This window comes from Cuculus canorus, chromosome 2 (assembly GCF_017976375.1).
Source record: "Cuculus canorus isolate bCucCan1 chromosome 2, bCucCan1.pri, whole genome shotgun sequence".
NCBI lineage: Eukaryota > Metazoa > Chordata > Aves > Cuculiformes > Cuculidae > Cuculus > Cuculus canorus.
In genome coordinates, this window is record NC_071402.1 from 22,374,316 (window position 1) to 22,401,531 (window position 27,216).

Consider the following 27,216-nt stretch of genomic DNA (forward strand, 5'->3'; position numbering starts at 1 on the left):
ACCCACAGTCATTATATTTGGATGAGCCCTGAGTAATACAAGACCAATACTGTATGTAAAATGCCTTTTTTGTTCCCAGGATACCTCAGGGAAGACCTCCTTGAAGAACAAGAGGGTCTAGAAAATAAAGCAGAACTGGGATTTCTGGTGATTGTGATAAAACAACATGTTAAATGATGAATCAATTGTCCCTATGCCACACAACAGGCATCTTTCTACTGTGATCTTAGGAAGCTTTCCTAGATAATACGTCAAATACTTATTGATCCTCGAGAGTTTTTTGGTTTTTGGATTAATCTTCCCAACTTCCTCTTAAGTCCATTTCTTCTTGTTTTCTTCTATGTCTTCTTCAGTCAACATAAAGGAAGATCACAAGAAGGCACCCACCAGTGCTCTCTGCTGCACTGCCTTCCTCAGGCTCTGCTGGGGAACTGTGCCTCCAAAGCCACCAACTCCTCTTGCTCGTCTCTTTCAGATTTTCTTAAAGTGAGGTGCCAGAAATCGGCTGAGTGCTTCAGCAGGGAATTTCTAATGCTGCATAATGGGGAAGGATTACCTCAGCATGTACCAAATTTGCTATTTATAGCACCAGCTCTGGGTTATAACTCTGAGCTCTTGGCCTCTTCCCTCCCTCCAAAAATATTACATTTTTCAGGAGAAAATGTCTCAGATTCCCAGTCTCTTTCACCTTTGCCATGGCAGCAACCACAAACTCTCCCATTCATAATTACAGAGCTACCATTCCTCTAATTTTTTAACCCCATAAGCCTGCTTTGGCAAATACAATTTCTTATGAGGAAAATATACATTTTAGCTTCTTTGATGTGACCACACAGTCCCAAGAGTCATAGCCTGAAGAAATCAGACTATACAGAAATATTCTGATTCCATGAAGAGAGGAGGTGGGAACCGTTCATTATACCTTCGCAGTCTTTGGTCTTGGCTTTTAAAGATAAATCAACAGTAAACACAAGAATGTAAAATGCATGGAGTAATAAACAGATACTTAAAAAGTGTTCTTTATTTTCACTTCCAAGTTCATTCTTCAATAATTTCCAGATAAAATGAGAGTACAAAAATGGTCCCTTTAGTTGACTTTGAATTGAGATATTATTTCCAAAATACTAAACCTGCCTTTTCAAACACAATTTCTGTGCGTGAATTATATAGCTCATTCTTTTCATAAAGCATGTAAAACAGATTTCAGTTCAAATAGTAAAACATTTTATACTTGGTTGTCAGACTTAAAAACACAACTAAAAGGTTCACAAAACCCCATGCCTGAACTGCAGAACAGAAATACACACTAAGGACATTACACTGTACACACACAGATACATGTGCATATGAATTTATGTGTGTATAAACATACTAGGAAGATAAAAAGTATGTTTTCTGTTTTGTATGTGATCTTAGCCATTAAGCTAGCAAGAAGGCATGTTTAAGCCAGTACTCATATATTGCTTACACAACAATTATACTCTTATTTTTTCCATTAAAATAAATTCTGTCACGCAGTAAAATTGTGTCTTCCAGTGTCATATAGTAATGGTGAAATGATGAAACACATTAAGGAAGCACAAGGGACAAGGTGAAGGAATACTGAAAGATAAAATTGCACTGTGTTATTGAGAAGACAAATTTGCCTAATGATGTCTATTGGTAACTGTAAATTCTCTCCTTTATCTAATGTTCACTTTTTTGAATGATTTAGTTTCTCATATATTGGAAGCATACGTATTTTATTTGCATGCATGTATCAGAGTAAAATCCTATCTATGTGGTGTGTTGAAATTTTGGAAACATGACAAAATGAGTTTCTTTCTGTCTAAAACCTGACAGGTAAATCATAAAAACTCACCAAATCATAAAAACTCATCAAATGTTGACAAATCATTTCATCAGAAATTGTGTGTTGTTTCAGTGTGGCTTTAGAAATCCTCTTGTGCAGCCAATGGACAGATTATGTGGCAGAACGTCTTTTGGGGGAAAATGACACTTAAAAAATCCTGTCATATAAGGAGACAGAGTTGTCTGCAGGTCCTTTATATAAAAGCTTGTGTCTCCTAACATGGTTGTTTTAATTCCTGTATTTGAACTGTTTGTATTTGAAATATGCTACTTGAAGAACTAACACTGTAAATAAGACTCTAGGGAGTCCATCTGGAATGAAGATGTCCAGATGATTCTTTGAGCTTGCTTCTTCCACTAAAACCAGCACAGGACACTGATTTTAGACTTTAAATTGTCTTGAGCAGTACAGACTAGATCCTGTCACTCCTAATTATACAGAGTGGTACGTTCTTTCATAAACAAATTGGTCATTTCTACTGGTGGTTGTCTCTAGTAGAAGGAAAGTGAAGAAAACATAAATATAACCCTATCTATGTACACAGGCAGGATCCACATCTCCACAACATGCTCTTAGTTTTATTAAGGTCATTTGAAGCTTATGCATCAAGACCTAAGAAGCCACTAAAGACATAATATAATTTCTTTTCAGTTATCACCTAATGAATAATAACAGTAATGTGGTGTTACATGAGAAGGGTTTTTAAATTGCTTGTAACTAGACTTGGTTTGTACCATAGAAGTTGGGTCCAGTTTTTGAATGCCCTAAAGTTAAGTTTCATGATATAAACCGGTTTATTGGATCTTGAAGTAGCTCAGGAAATTTATCATGAGCAGACGGAAGAGTCACCCAGGTCAGTCAGCCTTCACGATTCCACAGCTGCCACTCTTATGGGAGTTGTGGTCAACATAAGCAAGTTCTGTAGTACTGCCTAGATCATTATGCACCAAGACCATCTCCTGTTACATCTGACGCTCTGAACATGAGACTCAAACCCTGCTTCTCAAACAGATGCGTTATGCAGCATTGCAGGCTTTCTTCTGTTGTGTGACCCAAGCCATCAGATGCATCTGGTCAGCACACTGTTACGTAACAATTTCTTAGCTAGTAAATAATCTCACTGCCAGGACTCCTTTATTCGTGCATCTACTTATCCTAATGTGGCATCCACACAATCCACCTGTGGAACAGCTTCTTACATAAAAAAACTTACCTTTTGTCTTCCTTCAAAATCTACTACCATTTTACACACCAGCATCATTATTTGCTTCCTGTAGCTCTCCTGTCTCATAAGCTTATATTGCACTCTGTCTGCCAGTAAATCTGAAACAGAAGCCGATTACAAGCCTGGCACAGATCTGAAATGGTTCATCTTCTGCTCTACACAAATAATGCAGAATCCCAAATGCGTGCTTTCAGTTAGGTCAGTACATGGCCACCAACAATGTTTAGCCATTTCTAAATTAATATTGCTGTGCTGCTACAGCCACTATCTATTGTTAGAGTGAGTCAAGTACCTTCCGCTCCTACTATGTTGCCAGCAAGTTGGCAGAGGGCCACAAGTTAGAAGGACATACAGACTGCCATTTTCTTATTCATACAACACTATTCTCAGTATTTTTCTATTTCCTCTGCACCACAAAATCACTTACCAGATAACATATTGGCCTGTGGAAAGCTTAGCATAAGTTCTTTGCTCCTTTTCAGGACTTCTAAAAATAAATGTTTCTTATACATATTCTATTGTATGCAAAAATTTCACACTGACTCTGGACTTAGTTTGCCTTGGTACTGAAATAATCTATAAACAATTCCCTATTACACTGAGTTGTTGTACTCCAGCGAAAGTACTAAAGACTCACACACCTAGCAGCAAGTTATTAAAATGATCCTAACATGGAATAAATTAGGATTCAGTCCCACAATTCTATTTATACTTACTTGCCTATGTTAAAAATGACTTCTTGCAGTTCATACATGGATTTTCTTCCCAACGTCATCTGTTTGTTATGAACAACTTTTGAATAGTTATTTTAAATGGCCCTCTAAGGATACTCATATATTGCTTGATGGGGAGGCAAATAAATTTACATCTTTTATCTTCACAAAAGTACAAACTCACAGAGAATATATATTATTACTTCTATATTGTGAAGTAATACGTTGAATTAATTCCTGGTCTTTTCTAAACTAAACATTTATATTCCTTTTAGCTGTATATTTATGAGAAACATGGAGTACTACAATACACGATGCTTACAATGTAATTAAATAAGTTCCGCACAGCAAATAAAATATATCTGATCAAATAAAGTTAATTTCTGGAACTGTTATTGGAATACTGTTTTAAGAATTATAGTTATTTTGATGTAATGTTAACGATCACTTTTTTTCCAAGTCAGTATAGCCTCAACATAATTAAAGGGGGCATGTACGAAATAATGGAGACAGACCCCTAGGTGCCAGCTAAGGTTAGGAACTTCGAGTAAGACTAATCAATATATGAAAGCTACTGCTTTTAAGACATAAATTCTCTCAATACAGAAAACCAATTAAAACTAAGTAATTAAAAGATAAATATGTAAGAAGAATAGTATGTAACAACTACATATAAACTATATATATAGTTTAGAAGACATTTTATAGAAGCCATGTCTCTTTCCAATATTTCTGATTTGAGTTTTATGAAAGGGAGCTCTTCTGTGGGTTTGCATATACATACTCAAAATCCCTTAGACTGAAAATGCAGATTAATTTGTTCATTTTCTGTTCCAAATCACAATGAACTGTACCTCTCATCATCCAGCCTCATTCTAATAGCAATGCAGAACAGGGCATACACAAGTACATAATGTTAGACTTAGTAAAAAACAAATGGCATGAATTTTGGTGTATGTCTGCACAGTTCTACTGCTCTAAACAAATGACATCTGAACTTCCTACAGTGACTGCAAGTGGTTTCTACAAGACAAATATCTGAAGGCACTCAGCAGCAGCTGCCTGCTGTATTCAACATGGGACACCTGGAGATCTTCATACTGTCAGCGACTGATGACATCCGAAGTGCTGCGAAGCATTGCTGGTCCATCCTCACCTGCACTTTGCTTCGTTAATTGACACAATTCTTTGTTTTCCTTCTGTCACTTTGTCTAATATTTTTTGTAACATTAATGGTGACTTCTTTTGTAGACATTTTCTGTGCGTCCCATTTACTCTGTGAAAGTTTTAAACAGTGAGTTCCACACTGAGTCTTTGATGATTACCTCCTGATTTATGAAAACAGTTCTACATAATAAACAGAAAGGTTTCAGCATTCTTCACATAGTACTGTGATGAGCAGCAACATTCTCATTCAGCATGGATGCAAGCTTTTATAACTGCTTTAAAGACTGTGAACATCAGTAAGGTTTGGGTCAATCCTCTTGGCTACTATTAGCATCTCTGCACGCGTGTATTCTAAAAGCAGAGTAAATCAATCTGGTTTCAGTCTAGAAGTGGAAATTAGAGGTTCCTTCTGATGTCCCTGGGAATTGAGAGTGACTAGTCTGAGAATTTTCTAGTATTTTCCATTTCTTAATAGAAAATACAGTTTCAAAATAAGTTTTACCTGCATATAAGACTGAAGTACAATATATACCTTTCAAAGCTTCATCAGATTATTTCCAAATATTCAGATAAGGTAGCCTGTCTGAGGCATGCAAGTGCATCCTTAATTTAAATTTATCCTTCTCCTAGTATGTCTGCTTGTTGCCATAAGCAACGCACTATAGTGAGCAGTAAACTAGATAGGTCTGGCAAAGGACACTCAGAACTGGGCTGATGGAAACACAGAGCTGAGTTAGGTGGTTTTGATAATTGCATTTCCAGAATTTCATGAGACAATTTGTAAGTGTAAAGAATGTCAGATAAATTAGGTATCATTTACATGGTAATAAAGCCAGGTGGAATAATGTCTGTTAAAATTCCACTGACATGAGTGGAAGGTACATACTTATTTGCTGCTGTTTATCACTTCACATTTATGCAGCCTGAATACACATACTCCTTTACTACCTACTTCCCCCGTGCTGCTGTTCACACAAGGACTCTCCAAACTCACATAAGGACTCTTGAAAGGCTACACATATAATGAAAATCAAGCCAGGTAATTGTCAGCCAGTGATATAATCTGAATATCACCTTTGCTTTTGGGGTGTCTGACCATTATATTGCTTTCGCTGGTATTAAGATTCCTTTCAGCATCTTTTACTTCCAAGTTATTTTGACACTAAACTCATGAGACAATACTAAAGTTTTGTAGATGCAGCCTATGTCAAACGCCTTCCCCTTCGACACCACATATTGTATCCGGCCAATAGGGTAGGGGGTAAGTCTTAATGCTGGAGAAAATGAGAAAGAGAGAGGTAAAGCCATCTACCTGCTACTGCCTTACAGGCTGATGGCAGAACCCAAGTCCTGAGGGCATGGTCTGCAGCATCGTGTTGTATTCTTACAGCATGTAGAGGTAAAAGAAAAACTGCTGCTGTGCAAGCAGGGCAGTGTGTGGGAACATGTGAGAGACAGGAAGAAGTCTGGGCTTTGGTCTAGCCCCAAAGCCTTGGGTTTCTATGCATTCTTGTTACACTGGATGATCCTTTGACAAAGTACACAGTTGGTGAGCAGAAGAAAGGAGCAGGATGTGATCCAAAGCCTAGTGAAGTTACTGAAGAGACTCCCATTAACTTTTTCAGGCTTTGCATCCACCCTTGAATGAACCAGAGTTCGTGCAGTGAACATAATTGGAGCAAAGCAGCAATTAAGGAAAACACATTCCCTTTCAGATAATTAATCTAAATAGTTTGCACACTACATGCCACAGCTGGACTGAGCTGAAATAAATAAGCACAGGGGGTTTTGCTGTAACAAGCGTGTGACTCCAGTATCCAAATAAACCATCAATTTTGTGGCTATTCAGGCACGAGATGTGGTCAGAGGTGCTAGGCTCAGTCATACTGTGGATGTGGTGCCATCATTTTGTGTTACGCCAAGGCATTAAATACAATGTGATTGCAGCAAAGACTGTCAAAAATTATGTTTGACCTGGTAGAAGCAAGTGCTGAGCATCAGGCAACACAATTATACTCTTACCTCTGCTGCTCTGAAGCCATTTTGTCTCTGTATTGTAGCTCCCGTGCCATGGACCATGGGGTTCACAGACTGAGGACCACCATTGTTCCTCTTTTCGGTGTTCAGCATTCCAGCTGTTGCTGATGCTGTAGTTACACCTGTCTGAGCTGATTTTCCATCCTCGCGAATACCTAGTAAGGACAGATGAAAATGTGTGATTACTATGAAAGAACAGTTGTAGCTGTGTCTCTGGCTTCCTGCTATTTCACCACATCGTTGTGAGAGCACAAGCCATGGAAGGTGCAGTAGAGTGCTATGGTGGGAAAGGTCTACCTCCTTTTGTCACCTTTCCACTGTTTGGCCTTTCTCCTATAGTCCACTGCTTAGTGAAACAATGGCTTAGACAATGTGGAAAGCTGACTAATGAGTGCAGCATATCAATAGTCCTTTGTTCACCTGCAGAGCTCTGTTGGCTTCTCCACACACACAGCTGCTTGCATGACCTATGGACCCAGAGGGGCTCCCTTAAATCTGTTCCCGTTCTGGAAAATGAAGGGGTTAGATGTGAGCATCACAGATCAGACTGGTATGGAAGGAGAGATTGCTCTGTTTATGGCCTTAAATATTTTTAAAATCAGAAGTTGAGGCAAAAAATTCAGGAAAAATATATTTCATTTTGTTTTGACAATCAGTAATCAAATAAATAATTTGCTATCTGCTCTGTGTGGATAAGACGTGTTGTACAATATGATATTGGCCAGCCTAGAAGAATGTTCTTATCTTATTGGATTAACAAAAATCAGTTGTCATTTATGGTGAGTGCAGAGCACTAAACATCTGGCTGCAACTCTATGTCTGAAATCCAAATGCAAGGAACAAGTAGAATGCATGACTGGAGTTCACAATTCTATTTATAAAGACCTTTATGTTCAAATAGAAAAAATAAATCCCATAATTACTAACAGGCAATGCATGTATCAAAACCAGAGGAAGAAGCAAGGAGTCACAGATATTAGGTGAAAAATAAATATGAAGAAAATAAATGACAATTCATTACTACCTGAAGTATGCAGTGCCAACAAAACCTTCTGCCATGAATCAGGTGGGAATTCAAACACAGTACTAAGGGTATTAAAAAAGAAGCCGAGAAAGTCCTGAATCCTTTCCCAGAAATCTATAAGAAAAACCAATTTATGAGTAGAAAGCAACATCAGTAATAGCTAGCAAAGACAATGACTGAAATCAGTAAAATATTCAAAATATCTTCGGCCAAATATTCAAAGTCTTAATATTGAAATAATCAAACGCTGGGTAAGATTGAGAAGTCTAAATACAAACCAGCCACTGCACTTCCCTAAGCAGTCAGAAGATGGTGTTAGAGTTTTCCTAAAACAGCTTAACTTGTAGTGGTAATCACCAACAGTGCTAAATCATCTACTTTTCAATAGAAAACATTGAGTTGAAACTTGAAAATATTACATTGTAGTTTATTTTTAAAACAAAAAAAAATATTTCAGGCTTTGGAAGTTGCCTTTTCTGTTAGATATAAAACGAATGTCATTCTCCCACCTAAATCTACAGGTAACTTCCCACAAGACAAGAGTCACCTCTCCTGCCTCTCGTGAAAGTCCATACCTACTTGTGTCTTAGGTCTCATCTCTTCCTACCACTCCACAGTGCAAGATAAGAAGCAGAAAAATGACTCAGTGCAGAACAGTAAGCAGCACAGACTGATATAATATACAAAATCAATTGTCAGGAAGGGAGATGTAGAGGCAATTAGCCATGTGTGAGTCAGAGCACTAAGCCAGGAGTCACACTGTAGTCTACTGCCTCACCTTGCAGTGAGGCTGTGAGAACAGGGTCGAGTATCGCTCTTAACAGGCAAAATGCTATAGGCAATACATACTAATTCCATTAATGAAATCTTGGACATTCCAAACATATACAAATTATGAGTTTTTCCTTCTGCAGAGTCATCCTACTAAATTACTTTCTGCTATGTATCCCTTTGGCCATGTGGCCTCTAACTAAATTGTCTGGTGAAACAGCTGTCAGCTGAAAAGTCACTTTGTTATTATGCACAATTGTTCATTTATCAGATTGTGTTGCAGCTGCAGTCTCATACAGAACTATTTTGCTTACATCAATCCATCTCTGGAGGCTGATGGAAAACGACAATCCTGAGAATGGTTCATTTTTTGCCCTGTGTTAGTTTGCAGCCCAAGCATTCTTGCTGCATCCTGCATGGCAGGGGTAAGACTTTTTTTCACAATACTTAGCCAGAAATGAACTAAGTATCAGGATCTGAACCTTCCACTATTACTTTACTATATTTTTATATAGGTGACCTTGTGATCACCAATACTAGTGTAAAAAGCAATGCAAAAAGCTTTTTTTTATTATTCTGAAATACATTTGCTGTTTCGAAGATAAGAAACTAATTTAGAATTCTTTTTCGTTGGCATATAGATGATTTAGAAAGTGGGCAACAGTTTAAAGACTTCAGTGACTTGCTTTTTATTTATGAGCACTGAGAAGAAATTACAATGAGAATGCATGAGCAGTAGAAGAAACAGCATCAGATTTGTTGACAATTCATAAAGCAGCACCTAGTTTATAGATTAGATATGTAACACAATGCTGATGGCAAAATAGAGATGATGTTAAAAAAAAAGATTAGGAGCACGTTTTCTTTTTAAATAGCTAATATTTTTGTATTGCTGTTTGGGGTTTGCCACACTACACAAAAATGGAAAAGTTAACTTACTTCTTCCGTACAATACAGAATTTGCAAGCTAGCAGGTTGGTAATGCTCAGTGTCGTTTAACTGAGCTAACTGTCGAGACATTTATATCGTCCTCACAGCATGGGTTCGATAAATAACTTCAGTATTCGATAAATTCAGTATTCGATAAATAAGTTCAGTAGAAACTTAAACAAACAAGTTCAGTAACACTCTTTATGTTCTCGAGGCCTCTGCCAGGACAACCTCTGACAAATGCCTGTGGGCGTCCTAAGGCCAGGGAAAACAGTAGATCATAGAATCATGGAATCACAGATCCCACCACAATCCTCTGTCAAATCCATGTATTTTATTTTTAACTGGCAAACCCAGAATATTCTTATGGCTCCACTCCCAAAACCTGAGTTTCTGTCTGACCATCACCCCCCCACCAATGCAATGGTGACCCTTCCCTTTGCAATGGTTTGTCAGGGTTCAGGGGACCGCCAGGCTGTTCCCATTATGAGGAGGAATGTACAGTAAGAGGCAGGTATTTCACTGCATGTAATCAGGCTTATTCATAAAGAACATACAGGAGTTCTCTCTAATGAATGTGGGGAGAGTACCCAAGCAGCAGACCCATTGCTTACTAATTCTAGTTTTTCGTTCCAGCAGGAAATGTGCTTAAAATGATTGTCTCTCCTATGGCAGTGCTTCCTGTCACCTTCCTTTTCACTGGCTTGCTAACTCTTGCCTTTCTTACCAGACCAACAGAAATCCTTTAGGTTGCAGTTTGACAAACACTTTTTTCCAACAGCACCAGGAAAAAAAAGGGTTAGTTCAGACTGAAATCTATCCCTAGACTTTATTCATGACCCAATGACGCAAGCAGTTGGACTGGCACAACTTGGGAGGTAGCACGGGAATCAAAGCAAGCAGCAGAAAGCAGCTTAGGTCGGTGCACTAGCAAACAAACCAAAACCAAACCAAACCCGGCTCATCCGGCTACACTTGTTCTTCTCATTGAGGTGCCTTGCTGAGCTGTCTAAATCCTCTAGAAGTAGGTTCACCTTGCTCCCAACTACCCTCCATCAGGGGATGTGCATTTGTTTCACCCATTTAACCCGGATTTGCCAAAGATTCCCACTGTGTTGCTGGAGAAACAGTGTCCCAAAGATTTCTTAAGAGGCTGTTGGCCCACTGCGAGGTGCGATATGACTGATTACAAAGAATCTTTATTTCTAAAAGATCTTTCACTAAGAAATCTGATGATTTAGACCAAATGATGGCAGTTTAAATAATCTTTTGTTTTGTGTATTTCCAAATTAAAAATTTGATTGGATTTTGAAAAACAAATCTGCACAAGTTTTTTTCACTAAAATGCTGGTGCTAAATTACTGCCTTTTTTTTCAAAATTCCCAAAATAAAGAAGTTTGGGAAATTTAGATATAGAAAAAGATCCACTGTCATTATTGATTTGTACATATCAAAACTAAAAATCCATCTGTACAATATCTGGGTACGTTTTAGCTGTTACCGAATTTAAAGAAGGACATTCAAGAACAGTCTTAGAATTATATCAATATATAATGAACAGAAAGCTACCTAAATTCAGAGGCATCTAATATAAATATGAAGACCAGCAAGACAAGACAAATGCATCTGAGATATAGGTCCTGTGAGGAGAAAATTAGGCATATTAAAGGTAATATTAACTCCTAGAAGAGGACAAAGAGAATAGAACATGACAATCGTCACTATTAACACAAAAAATAAAGGCCGTGGTATTTTTAAGTAGCTCACATAAACTGCATAAATAAAATTAACTCTCCAAGAACTGCTGCTACTAATTAATAGTTTATCCTAACGTTGAATATTCAGACTGCCAGTACAACACCAAGTTTTTCCAGTCTTCCTGGGATAACCTCCTACTCTGTCTGCTGCAAACATAATGAAAAATTCAGTGTGTCCAAGAAAACATCAAAATTAGATTTTAGAAGGAAGACTCCGAACACATCAGTGCTTCTATTACTTTAATTCTATATCTGCTTTAAAATTTTCTTTATTAATCAATGAGAGTTATTATCATCATGACTCCTTCTGCTTCATACTCTTTAGTAATGTATTAATCACAGCTAGGATGCAATCATCCTGTAAAGAACAGATGTTTTCTTCATAAAAGAGTTATAGGCTGTAAATAAAGGCATATTTCAGCCCCTAAATGCAACTTGGAAACCTGATATAAAGGCACTAATGCATTTGGAGAAATCCGTCTGTGGGAACTACGGGGGGTCAATTTTGTGCATGACAGAAGATAAAGGTATGACTTCCTTAAGGCCTTTTGCTGGACCTTATCGATGTAATATATTAGAAAGATAATACATATATTCTAATGATCAAGAATGGGAGAAGGAAGTGGATAGCAACATTTAGGCGTGTCCCTTAACTATCAGGACTACAGAAAATGTCTCAAAGCATGGGTGGCATGAAGGTAGGTCTACCGGATCTCTGCATGGACCTCGTCAGAATTGCAGTATCTTCATAAGACCCAAAACTGAACTGAAAATTTCTGTGACTAACAAAAAACATCAATGCTGCAATAGCTTATACTGTCAAGAAATTCAGGAGTATGAAGCCTTCTAGTTCAGTGGCTAAGTTATTCTTAGCCAAAAGAATCAGACCTTTGTGGAGAAAATGATTCCACATGCGCTTGTCACAATATTGTCCTACTTTATTTTGAAGCAGCAACCAGTAGCCAGAACAGGACATGAATTCTGACCCAAATATGTTACAGATCTGACCCAGTGCTGCAGACCCTGTGCTGTCACATGCTCTGCTATTGAATAATAAGCCTGTATTTGTTTAAAATGGGTAGCTGTTGATTAGCATGCTAAATTTTACATCTTTGGAATTGACTATGAAAACCTGTAAGGTGCAATTTTCTGGTTCAGCAATACCCTTTTTTACTTATCATGGCTGTTATCTCATGAATAATGCATAAGAAACTGTTTTAGAAAATCCCTGCACAATAAGATGCCGCAATGTAAAAATAGACTCTCAGAAATCTCACAGTAAAGACAAATGCACAATTTTAACACAACATGCAGTTTCTTCCAGAGGAAGTATGTATTTGCTACAATCACTTTCTTGCTTTTCATACAAGAGTGATAATAACCACAGAGAATACTGTTTTCTATACTGTTGTCTTGATTTGAAACAATGTATGCTTGGGAAAATGACATATCTGCAGGCCTGAATGCTGGTATGTACTTACTGCTGCAGAAATAAAAGACAGGATGGGTCCCATCAAAAATGATGGCGCGGAGGTTGTGACCAAAGTCAAGTTTAAGTAATTTCTTCCAAAGCAGAAGCCTCAAGATGAGGTTAGATGCTCAGGAAAATGCAAGTAGCTTTTACCCTAACAAGAGAGAATTCAGAAACTTTCAGTACTAGCAGAGAGTGGGTTTGTAAGGCAGCATGAAGCATCCAGAAGATCTGCAAAAGAAGGACCTGCTGCAGCAAGAAAATGTCACCAGAAACAATGTTTTGTGTTTACTGAATTGGTAAATACAATACCACGATAAATTTACTGCCTGAACATTCAGAGAATTCAGAATTACTTACCTGAATTCTAATGCAGTACAAATTTTAGGTGGTGAAGCAAACCAAAACAATTGTATTTGCATCTTCTACATGTTCTGTACTGGTCACCAAAATTCTGCAGTCTCTCCAGGGAAATGCTTTCCCCATGGCCTGGGAAAAGGCAGGGGAAAGAGATCTGTTCTCCTTACATGAAGCTCTCCACGTGTAGCAGGTTTCCCCCTGGACTTTGACCAAGCAGAGTTGATCCATGCCAGGGCATACAGCTCACATTCAACAGGCATGGGGAAGCGGGAGTGAGCTGTATGCCTTCCTTCTGAATTCCATGGGATGCTATTTGAACTCAGCTTGCCTTAGAACACCGACAGCCTCTTAATTCTCTGTTTGGAAGGTACCTCTTCTACTTCCAGTGCTAAGGGAAGTAGATGATAATAAGAGGAAATTCTGTATTTATGCAGACAATGGGGCTCAGATAACAGCTAATAGAAGAAGAAAAATCAGACTCTGAAATCCTGTTCTGGCCATGGTTATGTCACATTCAAAAGCCTTATGGAACTATATTCTCCTGTAAGATTATGGTTTATGGTCCTGTAAGATTAACTGTTTTATTTAGTGCTAAAAGAACTGGCTTACAATGAATACATTTAGCACTTTTAAATGACTCTATGCACATCACAGTCCTGGCAAAACGGGAGACCAAAGCACATCTTGTGACAGTTTTGGCTGGCAGCTTTGCTTATTTCCATATTTCCTACCACTTTGTTTCTGAGCACAAAACAAACGAGTGTCCTATAGATCTCTGTATTTCATAACTCCTTTTACCATTGACATTTTGTAACGAAGCAAGAGGCTCCTCTCTGTAAAAGACATTTCTAAAAGATTGTAAAACTGAAATTTAACATGCACATGCATAAAGAAGCATATGATAAATAGCTCTAAAAGTCTTGTCAGATTTATCACTATAATATGAAGATTTCTCCTAGAGAGTATTAAAGGATTCTAGCAGACAAGTAGAATACAGAAAAAGGCAGCATTAAAGCTGCAAACACTGATATTCCTGACATGGCCTAATTTTTCGGGTACAGGCAGATGCTAAATCTTTGCATACTGGTATATTTTTACTACAAATGATGATACAGAATCCTGGTACAACTATCTTGTAAGCAAACTTAACAGTGCTGCAACCACGTCTATGGAATGAAAGGTGAATATAAAATTTATATTTATTCCAAACAGCAAAAGCACACTGCAACGTTCTTTAATAACAAGTGTTTGTGTCAAAGATCAAGACAAAGTATTCTACATGGAAAACAGAATCCGAAAGCAGAATAAGGGGATGTTGGTCTGACCCTGAAGGGAAGACAAGAAATACAAACTTGAAAGAATTGTAATCAAGGTACTAGGGAAGGGCTTAATGGCAGAAAGAAAACAGAGTTTGGTGGATGAAGATGAGAATTTTAATAACTGGAACAGGCAAGAAGAAGTGAATTTTCACTACATCGTGGAAGAGCCTTCAAAAACATAGAAGAATCAAAGACATTGAAGGCTAAGTGCATTTTATGCCTGGCAAAATAATGAGACAGAATGGACTGAGTAATTTACCAGTGCCACATGATGTGCCAGAAACAGACCTTGCATTCCTCCAAAGCGAAAAACTAACATACAAATAGCAAATCTCTGAAGTGCTTTCCATCATACTGCATTTTAGAAGCACAGGCAGTGCAGGGGTCTGCTTCTCCATCTGCAAAGACACAGGTTGTGTTTCTGCACTGCCCATGAAAAACTCACCATAAAAATTATACTCTCCATGCACAATACTTTACATCATGGGTATACAAACCACGCCAAAAGTTTTCCAAAGGTGCTTGCTTTTGGCTTATTTCTGTCTGTCCCTTCCCTTAAAATACAAATAAAGTAGTTCCCATTATAGGAAAGCACTGTGGTAGATGGAAACAAGCAGCAGACTGCCGTCCACCTCTCAAACACCCTTCCCACAACTGCACTCACCCTGTTTCAGGACAGGTTCTGAACAGTAGCTTAGATTTGTAGATGTCTGCATGGTCTTTCCTTCTCCTTCAGGATGTGGTAATGAAACATCACTCATTATGTTTTAGACTAATTTCCAACACAGAAAAGGAAAGTAGTATTATCACGCTGATTACCTCGCTAATCATGCATGGAACGTTAAGATGAGTAGATAGTATCATTTCAATTAATCATACTGAGGAGCAGTAAAAATATTTAGGCAGACTAAACCGAAATTCTTATGAAAAGCATCTAAATATACATGAACCTTGAGCTGAAATTGCTCTTCACTTTTGCTCACTGAAGTTTAGCAGCTTGAAATTGATGCTAAAGGTTCCAGATAAGATGTTAGACATGTATTTTAACAAGTGATTAGCTACTGACCTAATTTACAAAAGCTCAGGCAAAATGTCAGCCACCAAGAAATTGTAAACTAAGTCTAAATGCCCCAAATGTGTGCTTCACATGGGAATTAACTTAGGATAAGACCAGTGGGCTCTACGGCCAGGTGACATTTCCAGCCTTAGAGCCTATGAATATATGAAAGAATACTGATGTCTTCACTGACTCATCATAGCAAAATGCTTTGGCTTAAGGTATTTCTACATGTGTCAAAAAATTATCACTCACATTTAGCCATCATCCCAAAATGAGCTGTGCTAAAACCTAACGTCATCAGCTGTTAACAATCTACTGGATAAACCCATGACCGTTTTTTCATCTTTTCTATGGATGCTGTGAAACACTCAGAAAGTGCTTAGGCAGCAGCTTTATGCAAGTGGCAGAAATTCATGCTTTTAGCACTGCAATTCTGATGGTTTTGAACTATATATTCCTAAAGTGGATTGGAACCAGCCAGAATATATAAATTCATTCCTGAGGAAAAGAAAAAAGAATTTTAAAATAACCTGAATCAAGATATTAAGTGGGGGATGGGAGGATGGGAAACCTTCTTCCACAAGAAGAAGGATTTTTCCAAACCATTTCCATCTGAGCATCCTGCAAATAGGACCTATCATTGACAAAAGCCACTGCTCAGGCTTCCTGCCAAAACCCTTTCAGACCCTTTCCCTCCACTGTCCTCCCTATCACCCACTGCTGAGGCAAAGGGCAACAGCTCTTCAAGAAGTTAACAACATTCCTTTGGCTCTCAGTAACTAAAAAATTTATTCTCAGGAAACATTTCAATGTTTCAAGAAGGAAGCATTTGCAATGGAAAATTATCCAGCCAGAAGGTTCCAAATGATCCCTCCCGCAAATCACCTTGCTCAACAACTTTTCTGCTTTCTGGTTCTGTGACAGGAAGAAAAGCCTTTCATATAATTCAAGAACTGATGCACATAGCATATGTCATGATTTTTTTTCATCTGCAGGTAAATGACTGTGCTAGGGGAAACTATGGGTGATCGATCTAGTAGGTCTGCTTCAGAGCGCAGGAGGGATCTAGCAAGAATGCTGGCCGTCAGCTACAGGAGAACTAATCAGAAACTAAGAGGCCTTGTGGAAAAGTTATCATATATTTAATTTTATTGTTATTATTGTTGTTATCATTATTATTATTTTCCAGCTTTTGCAGTGCTTTGAGGGACTCCTAGAGACAGAAAGTGCAATGAAGAGGCTGCCAAGGAAGCAGAAGGCAGCGAGAAACTCCCCAGCCCCTACCTTCTCCTCCTGGCACAGGGCAGCTGCTCCTAAGGCAACAAGACCTTTCAGGAGGTTTTGTGCAGTACCTGCACATCACTGACCACGTGCCATTAAACAAGACTGATGTTTATCAGCAGTTGAGTCTAACGCCTCTAACAAAATAACAAGCTGAAGGCTCATAATAGAAGAAATTTTCCCATCTATCAATTATTTCTGATATATTTAATAAATTTTTGCTCACTATGAACTCCACCTTTTTGTATGGCATTTGATTATTAGTATATAATTAATTTTAAAATACTTTTAGAGGTGATGAAAGGAGGTCACTTAGTATGTTGTGATGGGCCAAATAAGTATCACTTATATTTTTCAACCAAATCAATAGAACAAAATAAATATAAGACCCACAAAGCATATTATTACACAGAATGGTCATGGTGCAAAATGGCAGCAACAGCCCCATCCAAACTCCTTGCATTCCCTAAACATTATCTCAAACAACATTTGTGCCTTTAACAATCCTACTCTCATAATTTAGCAAAAAGCTTAAGCATAGATTGTCTCAGTATCAACAGGCCTTTTTCTACACTTAAGAGACTTAGTTTCAGGGGTGGATGGGGAGGGGTGGGATGACGCAGGAACATAAAATAAAAATGCCAAAGTTCTCTGACAATACGTTGAAATATTTTGTTGCTTCCAATCTGTATTTCAGCCTTTGCTCTTAAATAACATCTGTGCCATTGTGAAATTAAGTTAGTATTAAACTATCAGACAACAGCGAAGATGAAAACATATGATTAGAAGAAATAACAGCAATGGTTATGCTAAATAATACAGTTATTAGAAAAAAATGTACATGTCTGCCTAGTCTAATTTTTTCCCAATAATTTCAAGGCCCTCTTGTGGTAGAGTAAATACTGTCTTAGGCCAATACTGGAATGTTTGATTGGGTTCTAACTCAAATACGGATGTTGAATGAAAAATGGCAATCTTGAGTAGTTTCAGGCCAGTGAGTTGACTACCATCATTTACTACAGAGAATATTCATTTAATTATACTTTGTTCCTCTATTGCTATCTAAGGTTCTGTGGTAGGTTGAGCCTGGCTGGTTACCCACCAAAGGTGCCCTGCCACTCACCTTCTCTACCTCCCCCGCTCCCAACAGTGCAGGCGGACAGGGAATGGGGGTTGCAGTCAGTTCATGGAATGTTGTTTCTGCCACTCCTTCCTCTTCAGAGAGAGGACTCCTCATACTCTTCCCCTGCTCCAGCATGGGAACCTTCCCATGGGAGGCAGCTTCTCCGTTAATTTCTCCAGCATGAGTCCTTCCCATAGGCTGCAGTTCTTCATAAACTTCTCCAGCACAAGTCCCTTTCACAAGGTGCAGTCCTTCAGGAACAGACTGCTCCAGTGAGGGTTCCCCATAGGGTCACAAGTGCTGCCAGAAAACCTGCTCCAGCCTGGACTTCTCTCTCCTCAGGGCCACAGATTTTGCTAGGAGCCTGCTCCAGTGCAGGCTTCTCACAGAGTCATAGCCACCTCTGGGTATCCATCTACCCTAGCATGGGGGTCTCCATGGGCTGCAGGTGAACATCTGTGCCACTGTTAACCTCCATGGGCTGCAGGGGACAGTCTACCTCACCACAGTCTTCACCATCGGCTCCAGAGGACCTCTGCTCTGGCACCTGGAGCACCTCCTCCCCATCCTTCTTCACTGACCTTGATGTATGCAGAGCCGTTTCTCTAACATATCCTTACTCCTCTTTCCGGCTACAGGTTGTTGCACAGGTTTTCCCCTCCTCTTTCTTAAATATGCTATCCCAGAGGCACTTCTACCATCGCCGATGGGCTCAGCCTTTGCAAGCTGTGGGTCCGTCTTTGAGTCGGCTGGCATTGACTCTGTCAAACATACGAGAAGGTTCTGGCAGCTTCCCACAGAAGCCACCCCTGCAGCCTCCCTGCTACCAAACCTTTGCCATGTAAGCCCCATACAGGTTTTTCATAATCCCCTGATCCGTGGACTGATGCAGAAATGCTACTTTTTTACTGGTAAAAATTGTTGGTTTTCCATTTCTGAGGGAACATTTCCTGCAGATATGCTGTGAAAAGTTCAACTAGAAGTTCTTAAAGCCTATGGGAATGGTTGACTGCTTGGAAGCAAGCAGGGGCTCTGTGCTTTTTCATGCCTTTGGTTTACCTCCACACTTGGTACCACGTTTGTACTTTCAGTACTGACAGGAAGGTTCACTATTTATGTGGTCTTCCAGAGGTGCAGTAAGGCTCCACACAAAACTAGATGCTATTTGGAAAGAACCCCTCTGAAGAATAATCCTACCAAATCATGCTTTTAAGAAAGTTATTTTTAGAGTGCTCTGGACCGTACTCTCTTCTTGTGCAGACAGAAGCGCCTACACACTTCACACAGTCACTTAACACATATAACAAGTCTGTTGTCCGTCCACATAAAAGTAAACACAGAAAAAGCTAGTGTGCAAAGCTGAGCAGGCACATGAGAAGGCTGCTTTCTGAAAGCTAGATTGTAAAAATTAGATCCAAAAGCTTTCTCTCTCAACTCCATGAAACATCCTATGTGCAATTTTAAATTTTCTTCCCATTTTAATGTGGTTTAGAAAGGTTTCCGCAGTACCACCCTCCATACTGAGGCTAGTGACAACTGAAATGGCAGAGATCATATAATTAAAATACAGAAACAATATAAAAATGGGATCCTGTAGCAAATACCATCTCATTACATCCAAGGTCTGGACTAAGGTAGAATAGGGATTACTGTAATATGTTTACAGCCCAGTAAAAGGCTGTATTTATTCACTTTCACCATAAAACTGTAATAAGGTTGACTCTTGAAAATAACACGTATCAGAATTATTGCTCTAAGTGTTTCTTAAACATACCAGACTTTGAAACAGCATGTTAACAAAAGCACGGAGCTCTGCCTTGGGACCAGTGATGAGCCAGCTCAAGCTGCTGGGCCAGTCTCAGATCAATGCAGGTGATGCTGGGGTGGGTGTTTGCCACGGACTGCCAGATCATGAAGAAGGAGATGAGGCCTTCTTCAGACAATGGGAAGAAATCATCCCAGAGGAGACAAGGCTCAGGTGATTTTATCCATGTGTGTAAAGCCAGACTCTTCAGTGGTATCCAGTGAAAAGACAAGGAGTGATGGGCTCAAGTTAGAATTCAGGAAACACCATTTAAACATAAGAAAACTTTTTTGTAACAAATGTGTCTGAAAACTGGTACTGGCTGTCCAGAGAGGTCATGGACACTCCACCCTTGCAGCTATTCACACCTGGCTGGACACAGCCCTGGGCAACCTGCTCTATCTGATTTCGTTTAAGCAGAGGTTGGACTAAATGGTCCCTATCAGCCCAGTGATTCTGCCACTCTGTAAGAACAGCAGTAACGGGTGTAAGAGCACAAAGAGATACTGATATATCTATATCACACACTAGCAAAAGTGTTCACTCTTTGGCTCTTAACCAAAATAAAGGGATTTTATTAAATACTTCTCTGCAGTCCGATCTACAAGAAACCATCTGCTGCACAAAGTTCTTAATTTATGACCTGATGCTTGCTTATTCATTTCTGTTATGCTTTTAACTTGATGTACACCTGGTAAATGAAAGAGGAGATGACTGCATCTCTGGTCCAAGCCAACACCGGTCCCTGTTGTTATGGCAACTGGTGTTCACCATAGCCCTGCTCTTTGGCTGCGGCTGCTTCCAGCCTCTCCAACTGTAAAGGATGGAAAAGCAATTTTCAAAAACTTCTGTATGAAAGGTTACCTCTAAACCCCTGGATTGTGCATACTGAGCCTCATCCAGAGCCTAACAGTAAAGATGAACCCGGTCTGTAAAACTTCCCGCAGTTGTCAACAATCACAAAATAGCAGAGCAGCAGCATAAGTTGGACATTTAAGTCAACAATTATTCATAAAGTCACAACTATATTAAAAGCAACTATGCAAGATAAACTGTTAGCTAGATAGATTTCTAGATCCTGATAAAATTTCTCTGTTTTCCTCTAATTTTATTTATTTTACAAAGGCCTCAATTCTACTCCCATTTCATAGATATTTTGTAAATGTCTTTGCTAGGGAATGAACCAACCCTAAATTGCAGATTTCAATCCTGGCAGATCATTGACTGCAGTTACATTTGCTGATGCCATAAGCAAATTTTTCTCCCAAGTGCATGAGATGAGTCTGTGTGAAACGTGGATAATTATTTTTCATACTCTTCAGGAAAAAAAAAAAGACTTTACTACAGAAATAGCGCAAAGTACTAAGAATAAAAAAACAATTATCTCTGTTTTTAAAGCCTTAGTCAATAGTGCGAGTCAGGTAATTATAAAAAACAAAGAGAAGTTTTATTAGTTGAGGAGCTGAACAATTGAGTCCTGAGGTAATCAACATGCAGCTTTTCAGTTGTGATACAAGAGAATTCCTTTTAACTTGGTTGCTATATCATTTAAAAATTACTTATTTTTATTTACATCTCAATAGCAATCTCCAGCCAAGACTGGGATCTTTTATGTTGCTGGCTGCTGTTGGAAAACAGCAAGAAGAGATCATATCCTAAGGAGTTTGCAGCCTGTAAGGTAAAGCATGATTGCAAGGTCTCTGCTGCTTTATCCACCCTGTGGCACTTTCAAGTATAATAAAGGAAAATAACTGAATACAGCAGCTAACTTAGACACTGAAAAATAGAAAGAAATAGAAATAAGATGTCTTAAAGCCTGCTTTAAAACAAAACAAAAGAAAAATTTTGTTACAGGTAGTATTGAACAGGTTTGTAAAGCACTTTTACAGTACTGGTTTCTGGTAGAAAATTATGCATCTTAAGTTCCAAGCCTACACATATAAATACATATCAGCGAGTTATCCCAATGTAACACAGCAGGCTATGCAAATGTGTTCTCAAAAACCTCACGGTTTGTGTGCAGTTTTTGTTATTTCAGCCTTCACCCGCAGCTTGCTTGTAATCCATGGTGACTGCCCTGGGGACTCACCTGCACCTGCAGATTCTCACTTCCCCAGAAAGTCATTACTTGTGCTAACTCTTCACTTAGCTGAATCAGACCCTCTAAAGAGAAGGCAATTTGTGCAAAAGGTTGCAAGGAACAAGGAACGGTTACCAAGCAAAAACGTAGTCTATTATTTTCCCCAGCTACTGCCTGTGCAATATCTGAATCCTCCGACAAGTTCTTTGCACTCACAGCAATGGATGTTCTTAAAAGAAACAGCTGTTTTATGGGTGCATGATGAGTTTTTCCTTTTTTTCCTCCCTCCTGGAAGCCACTCAGCCTATGAACAGTGCATACACTTATCTTCTAGGCGTCGTTCAATTTCACCACCCGCAGTGCTTCAAGAAGTTATTTATTATTTTTCTACCCATTTCATCTGTATCAATTTACCCTGCTTATCATTGTCAAAGCCTCTGCCTCAGCACTGCAACGAATTGCTATGACCTATATTCATGGCTGACAGTGATTTGTCATGAACCTAGGAAAAACTATCTTATCACAACTGATACTGTCCTATATGCCTTCCAGTAAAAAACAGGAAGATTTGTAATACATCTTCTTAAAGCATATGTAAAAAATCAGATAGGAAAGTGGACAAATATTCTAAGAAACCAGTTGAAACAGGAAGAAAGGAAAAGCAAAAGGAAAATTTAAGAAAACTCATTATTTCCTTTTTAATTCAATATTTTAGCTTTCAAAATGTTTTAGTAAAGATACAAACATTTGGCTATACATAGTTCAAATGAGAGCTGACAGAGAAATCTAAATATGCTGGCTGACACAAGGAGGAAGACATAATGAAATTTTGAGGTGGCATGAGATTCCTAAGATTAATATACAGTAGTTATTAGCCCTTTCCTCATTGATATGCTTGCTGATCCTGTATACCATACATTCTTTCATCCCTGCTTGATTTACTCCTATCTCCATGGTGATGTCCACTGTCTGGTGTTGTTTTTTCCACTTGATTGAAATATGACAACAATCACAGACACCTTTTACTGCTTTTGGCATTTTCCTGAAAGCTTTCTTTCATCCCACCTCCACTTCTCCCTCTTAATAGAATTTTACCAAGTTATTCCAAGAGAATAATGACAAAGAACAACTTCATCCTCTTCTCACCAGCCGCCTTTGGCTAGTCCTCATTTCCCCGCCTGCCCCCTCCCTTCTATGTCCCTGTTACAGAAGTTTCCTGCCTCCACTTATGCCAATGTCATGTCCCACCTCCTCATCGCCTTCACCCTACTCTTAGCCCCTCCATTACTGTTCCCTTTTCCCTTTCATGCTTTAGTAGTTTTCAGTTCTCACACTAAAGGCATGTTTTCCTCTTCACCTCTTAACCCATACTTGACCTCATTTGCCCCTCCAATTGCTGCTTCCTCTCCCTTTCATCTGTAAATTCACAGAACATGCTGTTTCTAGTCCCTGGAGTACCTCTCGTTTTTCCTTTCATACCTCAGTCCTTACCCTACAACAGCTCCCAATGAAGTATTAACACTTCATGATTTTTGATGCACTAATTGGGACCAGGATACATTCCTCAGGTCCCTTAAGTTGCCACCACCATCCTTTGTCCTCTCCCCATCCTCTTCCTCTCTAATTTCTTCTGCAAGTTTTTTTTGTAAAGAGCTTCGCATACTCTAATCAGTCTCTATCAGACTTGAGTGCTGTCCTCCTTATCTCTGATATTCTCATCTGTAAATTCAAATTCAATTATCGTATGTTTCTAGGAAGAATACTTGCTGATCTACCTCTTTATCACTTCCTATTCAATATCAAATCTCAGACTATCTGGCTTCTGCATACAATGTTTAGGCACCAACTCAAATTCAACACGGCTAAGATAATGCTAAGGAGAGGTACTCAAGAAACACTTGCTGTGTCTTCATTGATAGAGACAAGACTGCCACCTGTCATTCAAGGTTACCAGCCAGTACCATCTTGAATTTCTTTAAAGTCCTTACATAATCCTGTTCAATACAGCACTTCATATTCTGACTCACCTTCAAATTCTCATAATTTCATATGAGTTCTCTTGTCCCTTTTTGCCATATTTCAGCCAGCACAGAGTCATCACCTCCCTATCCCAGGTGGCCTGTGACGCCCACCTCTGTGAACTTCTACTCCTGCATTTTCACAATTTCTTCCTGGTGCTTTGTAGCTCACTATAAAACTCCACAAAGCTACTTTTTTTCTTCTGAAGCCTCCTATAAGCAGTTACTGCTTTATATGCAAATTGTCATTTACCTGGGGCAGCGCTCGTTTTCACCTTGTGATTGTGCAACATCTAGTACGATGAAGAATTTCTGGACCTAGACTGAGATTTCTAGATACCACTGCAATACATAGTAATTCTTCAAACACGTTAAATTCCACATCAGGTCAGAGCTCCTCATTCTGTTTTTGACCTCTGCTCCTACTGGAATACCCTGCCCCTACTGCAATACCTCAAGTGCACAAGCTAGAACGTTCCATGCTGACAAGAGTGAGGACATTCAGCCTCGAAGGGCAGCTCCCATGCAGCCCACCATGCGATCAGGTTTTGGTTTTGTATATCATCCTAATTTGAAGCAGTGTGGGAGAAGGCTGGCATATCACTAAATCTTCTTTATTTTAAACCTGTTTCCTAAATGACTTGTTTTGAAAAAAACCAAGTCAGGTATTCCCAGGTATGCCAGGTATTCCCCAGCAAAAGCCTCAAAGATCAAGTTCTCTCCCGTTCTGGTGCTGCTATTACACAGTTGATGGCATTTATATGCCTTCTCTCACACGCAGCCCCTCTGCGAGGGTTGAGCCCCGAGGGCGGGTGCCCAGTCCCGCCTGCGGGGCAGGAGAGGGGCAGCAGGGGACAGCAGAGGCTCCAGGACTTCACAGAATCACGGAATGGTTTGGGTTGGAAGGGACCTTAAAGATTATCCAATTCGACCCCCTTGCGGTGGGCAGGGAGAGTTCGCACCGGATCAGGTCGCTGAAAGCCTCATCCAACCTGACCTCGAACACCTCCAGGGACGGGGCAGCCACGGCTTCTCTGTAACCTGCGTCTCACCACCCTCACAAGTAAAACATTTTTCTTCCCAATATCTCATCTCAATCTCCCCTTTTTCATCTTCAAACCGTCCCCCTGGTCCTTCCGAGCCCCTCCTCCGCTCTCCCGTACCCCCGTTTAAGCCCCGCAGCGCTACCACGAGCTCTCCCGGGGGCTCCGGCGGGCGGACACGTCCCCGCTCCGCCGCCCGCGCTCACCGGGGCGCCCGCCGGGCTCGGCGCCGCCGCCCTCCTGCGCCGGGCTCTCCGAGTCGGTGTTGGTCAGCCAGGTGGACTCGGTCTCCCGCGTCCAGCTCTCGTAATAGCGGGGTTCGATGGCATCCGCCCTGCTGCCCCCGCAGCCCATGGCAGCTCGGCGCTCACCGCCCGCGCAGCATCGCTCCCCGCCGCCTCAGCCCCGCTCTGCGCGGCTTCGCACGCCTTCCTCCTCCTCCGCGGCGCCTTTATCAGCTCCACCAGCCGCCCCCCCGCCTCCATCCTAGCTGTCCCCTCCCTTTCTCCTCCTGCCTCCCTTTCCCTTCCCTTCCGTTTTTCCTTTTCTACGGGGAGAACTTACAGCTATCTACAAGTCTCCGAAAGGCGGTTGTGGGGGGTGGGTGCTGGTCTCTTCTCCCAGGTGACCAGAGGGAATGCCTTCATTTGCATCACGGGAGGTTCAGATTGGACCTGCCCATGGCAGAGGGGTTGGAACTGGATCATCTTTAAGGTCCCTTCCAACCCAACCTATTCTATGATTCTATGACATTAGGAAAAATTCCTTCACTGAAAGGGTTATCGGGCACTGGAACAGCTGTCCAGGGTGGTGGTTGAGTCCCCATCCCTGGAGATATTTAAATACGGGTGGATGAAGTGCTCAGGGATATGGTTTAGTAGTGGTCATGTACGGTTGGACTCTGATCTCCAAGGTGTTTTCCAACCTAGTGATTCCATGATTCTTCTTCCACCCTACCACCTGCCCACCCGTCCCCAGTCTCTCTCCATCCATGGCTCCAGGGAACCCAAGGAGAGGGCATCACTGCCCCCACTATGGCGCAGAGCTCCCCCTGGTCCCCAAGGGTGGGACGGCCAACAGCAGACACCCGCCTTGGGCTGGCAGCCTTTGCCTCTTCCCTGGGTTAGGCATTTAGACCTACAGGTGTTCAAGGCCAAGTTGGATGGAGCCTTGGGCAGCCTGATCTAGTGGGACATGCCCCTATCCATGACAGGGGTGTTGGAACTGGGTGATCTTTGAGGTCCCTTCCAACCCAAACTATTCTATGATTCTATGATTTTGTAGACTGGCAATACATGCCAGCCTGCCCTAGCTAACACTGCGCAGCAGTCCTCCTGGCCCAGTTTGCGCCTCATTTAGGTACCCTGTTTGGGACTTGCACCCCATTTCATACATTCGTTTCCCCCATTCATTAATCCCTTCTTTGGTTTACCTGGGGGAGCTTGCTTCCACCTTCGGCATTCACTGATTTGCTGATGTATAATTGGGAACTGAAGATGCAATGTCAAGTGCTCAACTCCAGAGAAATTTTCACTCTTGAATATGCCCTTTGGGAAGCAACCAAGAACGTGAGATTCCTGCAAAACAGACTGTAATTTATACTGTTGTGGGTAATGTAGATGACACACACAGAGATTTGGCACTGTTCTGAGTTGTATTGCTGGTGGTTGTAGTTTGTGTTGCAACAGCTGTTTCTCAAGGGCTCCATCAGGGATGGAGCTGGCACCATGAACACTAGGCACTGTGGGATCATATCATGAGAGGGAGACTTCATCCCAGATGAATGTTTCTCTCCTGTAGTCATTTTGTAGTGGAGTAGCAGCTATGGCTCTTTCCCCTAAGACAACTTACAGAGTAATACAGAAATGTGTGCTGCACTTCATGCTGTTATACAACACAGCTGTTAGCTAAAAAGGATACATCCAGGGAAATCGGGAGAAACTATGGCTGCCTTGTGTTATTTGAGTTGCAAGTAGAAGCATGAACTCTCTGGAGCTAAAAGCTCTTTTTTCTAAAGTCTGGTAGAAGATATTTGAGAGGATCCAACAGGCCTTAGCTTTGCACCCCAGATGGCAGGTCCCACATTCTGGTTCCAAAGTGATTCAGGTCAGGGAATGCTGCCCAGGTTGCTGAATCACCCGTTACGCTTCCTGAAGCAGATGACTAGTGAGATGTTTCTAC

At 40.4% G+C, this 27,216-nt stretch overlaps 1 protein-coding gene across 2 annotated transcripts; it reads right to left on the reverse strand.

Moving 5' to 3' along the window:
• Window positions 1–1,035: 1,035 nt before the first annotated feature.
• On the reverse strand, window positions 1,036–25,472 carry BAALC (BAALC binder of MAP3K1 and KLF4). Of its 2 annotated transcripts, XM_054060550.1 has the most exons (4): window positions 25,242–25,472; window positions 8,019–8,132; window positions 6,980–7,149; window positions 1,036–5,066 (listed from the first exon to the last, which is right to left on the reverse strand). In XM_054060550.1, the coding sequence occupies exons 1-4, from the start codon at window positions 25,387–25,389 to the stop codon at window positions 4,962–4,964; spliced, it is 537 nt and encodes a 178-aa protein (XP_053916525.1). In that variant the 5' UTR covers window positions 25,390–25,472; the 3' UTR covers window positions 1,036–4,961. The 2 variants fall into 2 exon arrangements, with proteins under 2 accessions (XP_053916525.1, XP_053916526.1); XM_054060551.1 differs by lacking the exon at window positions 8,019–8,132.
• Between the last annotated feature and the right edge of the window lie 1,744 nt (window positions 25,473–27,216).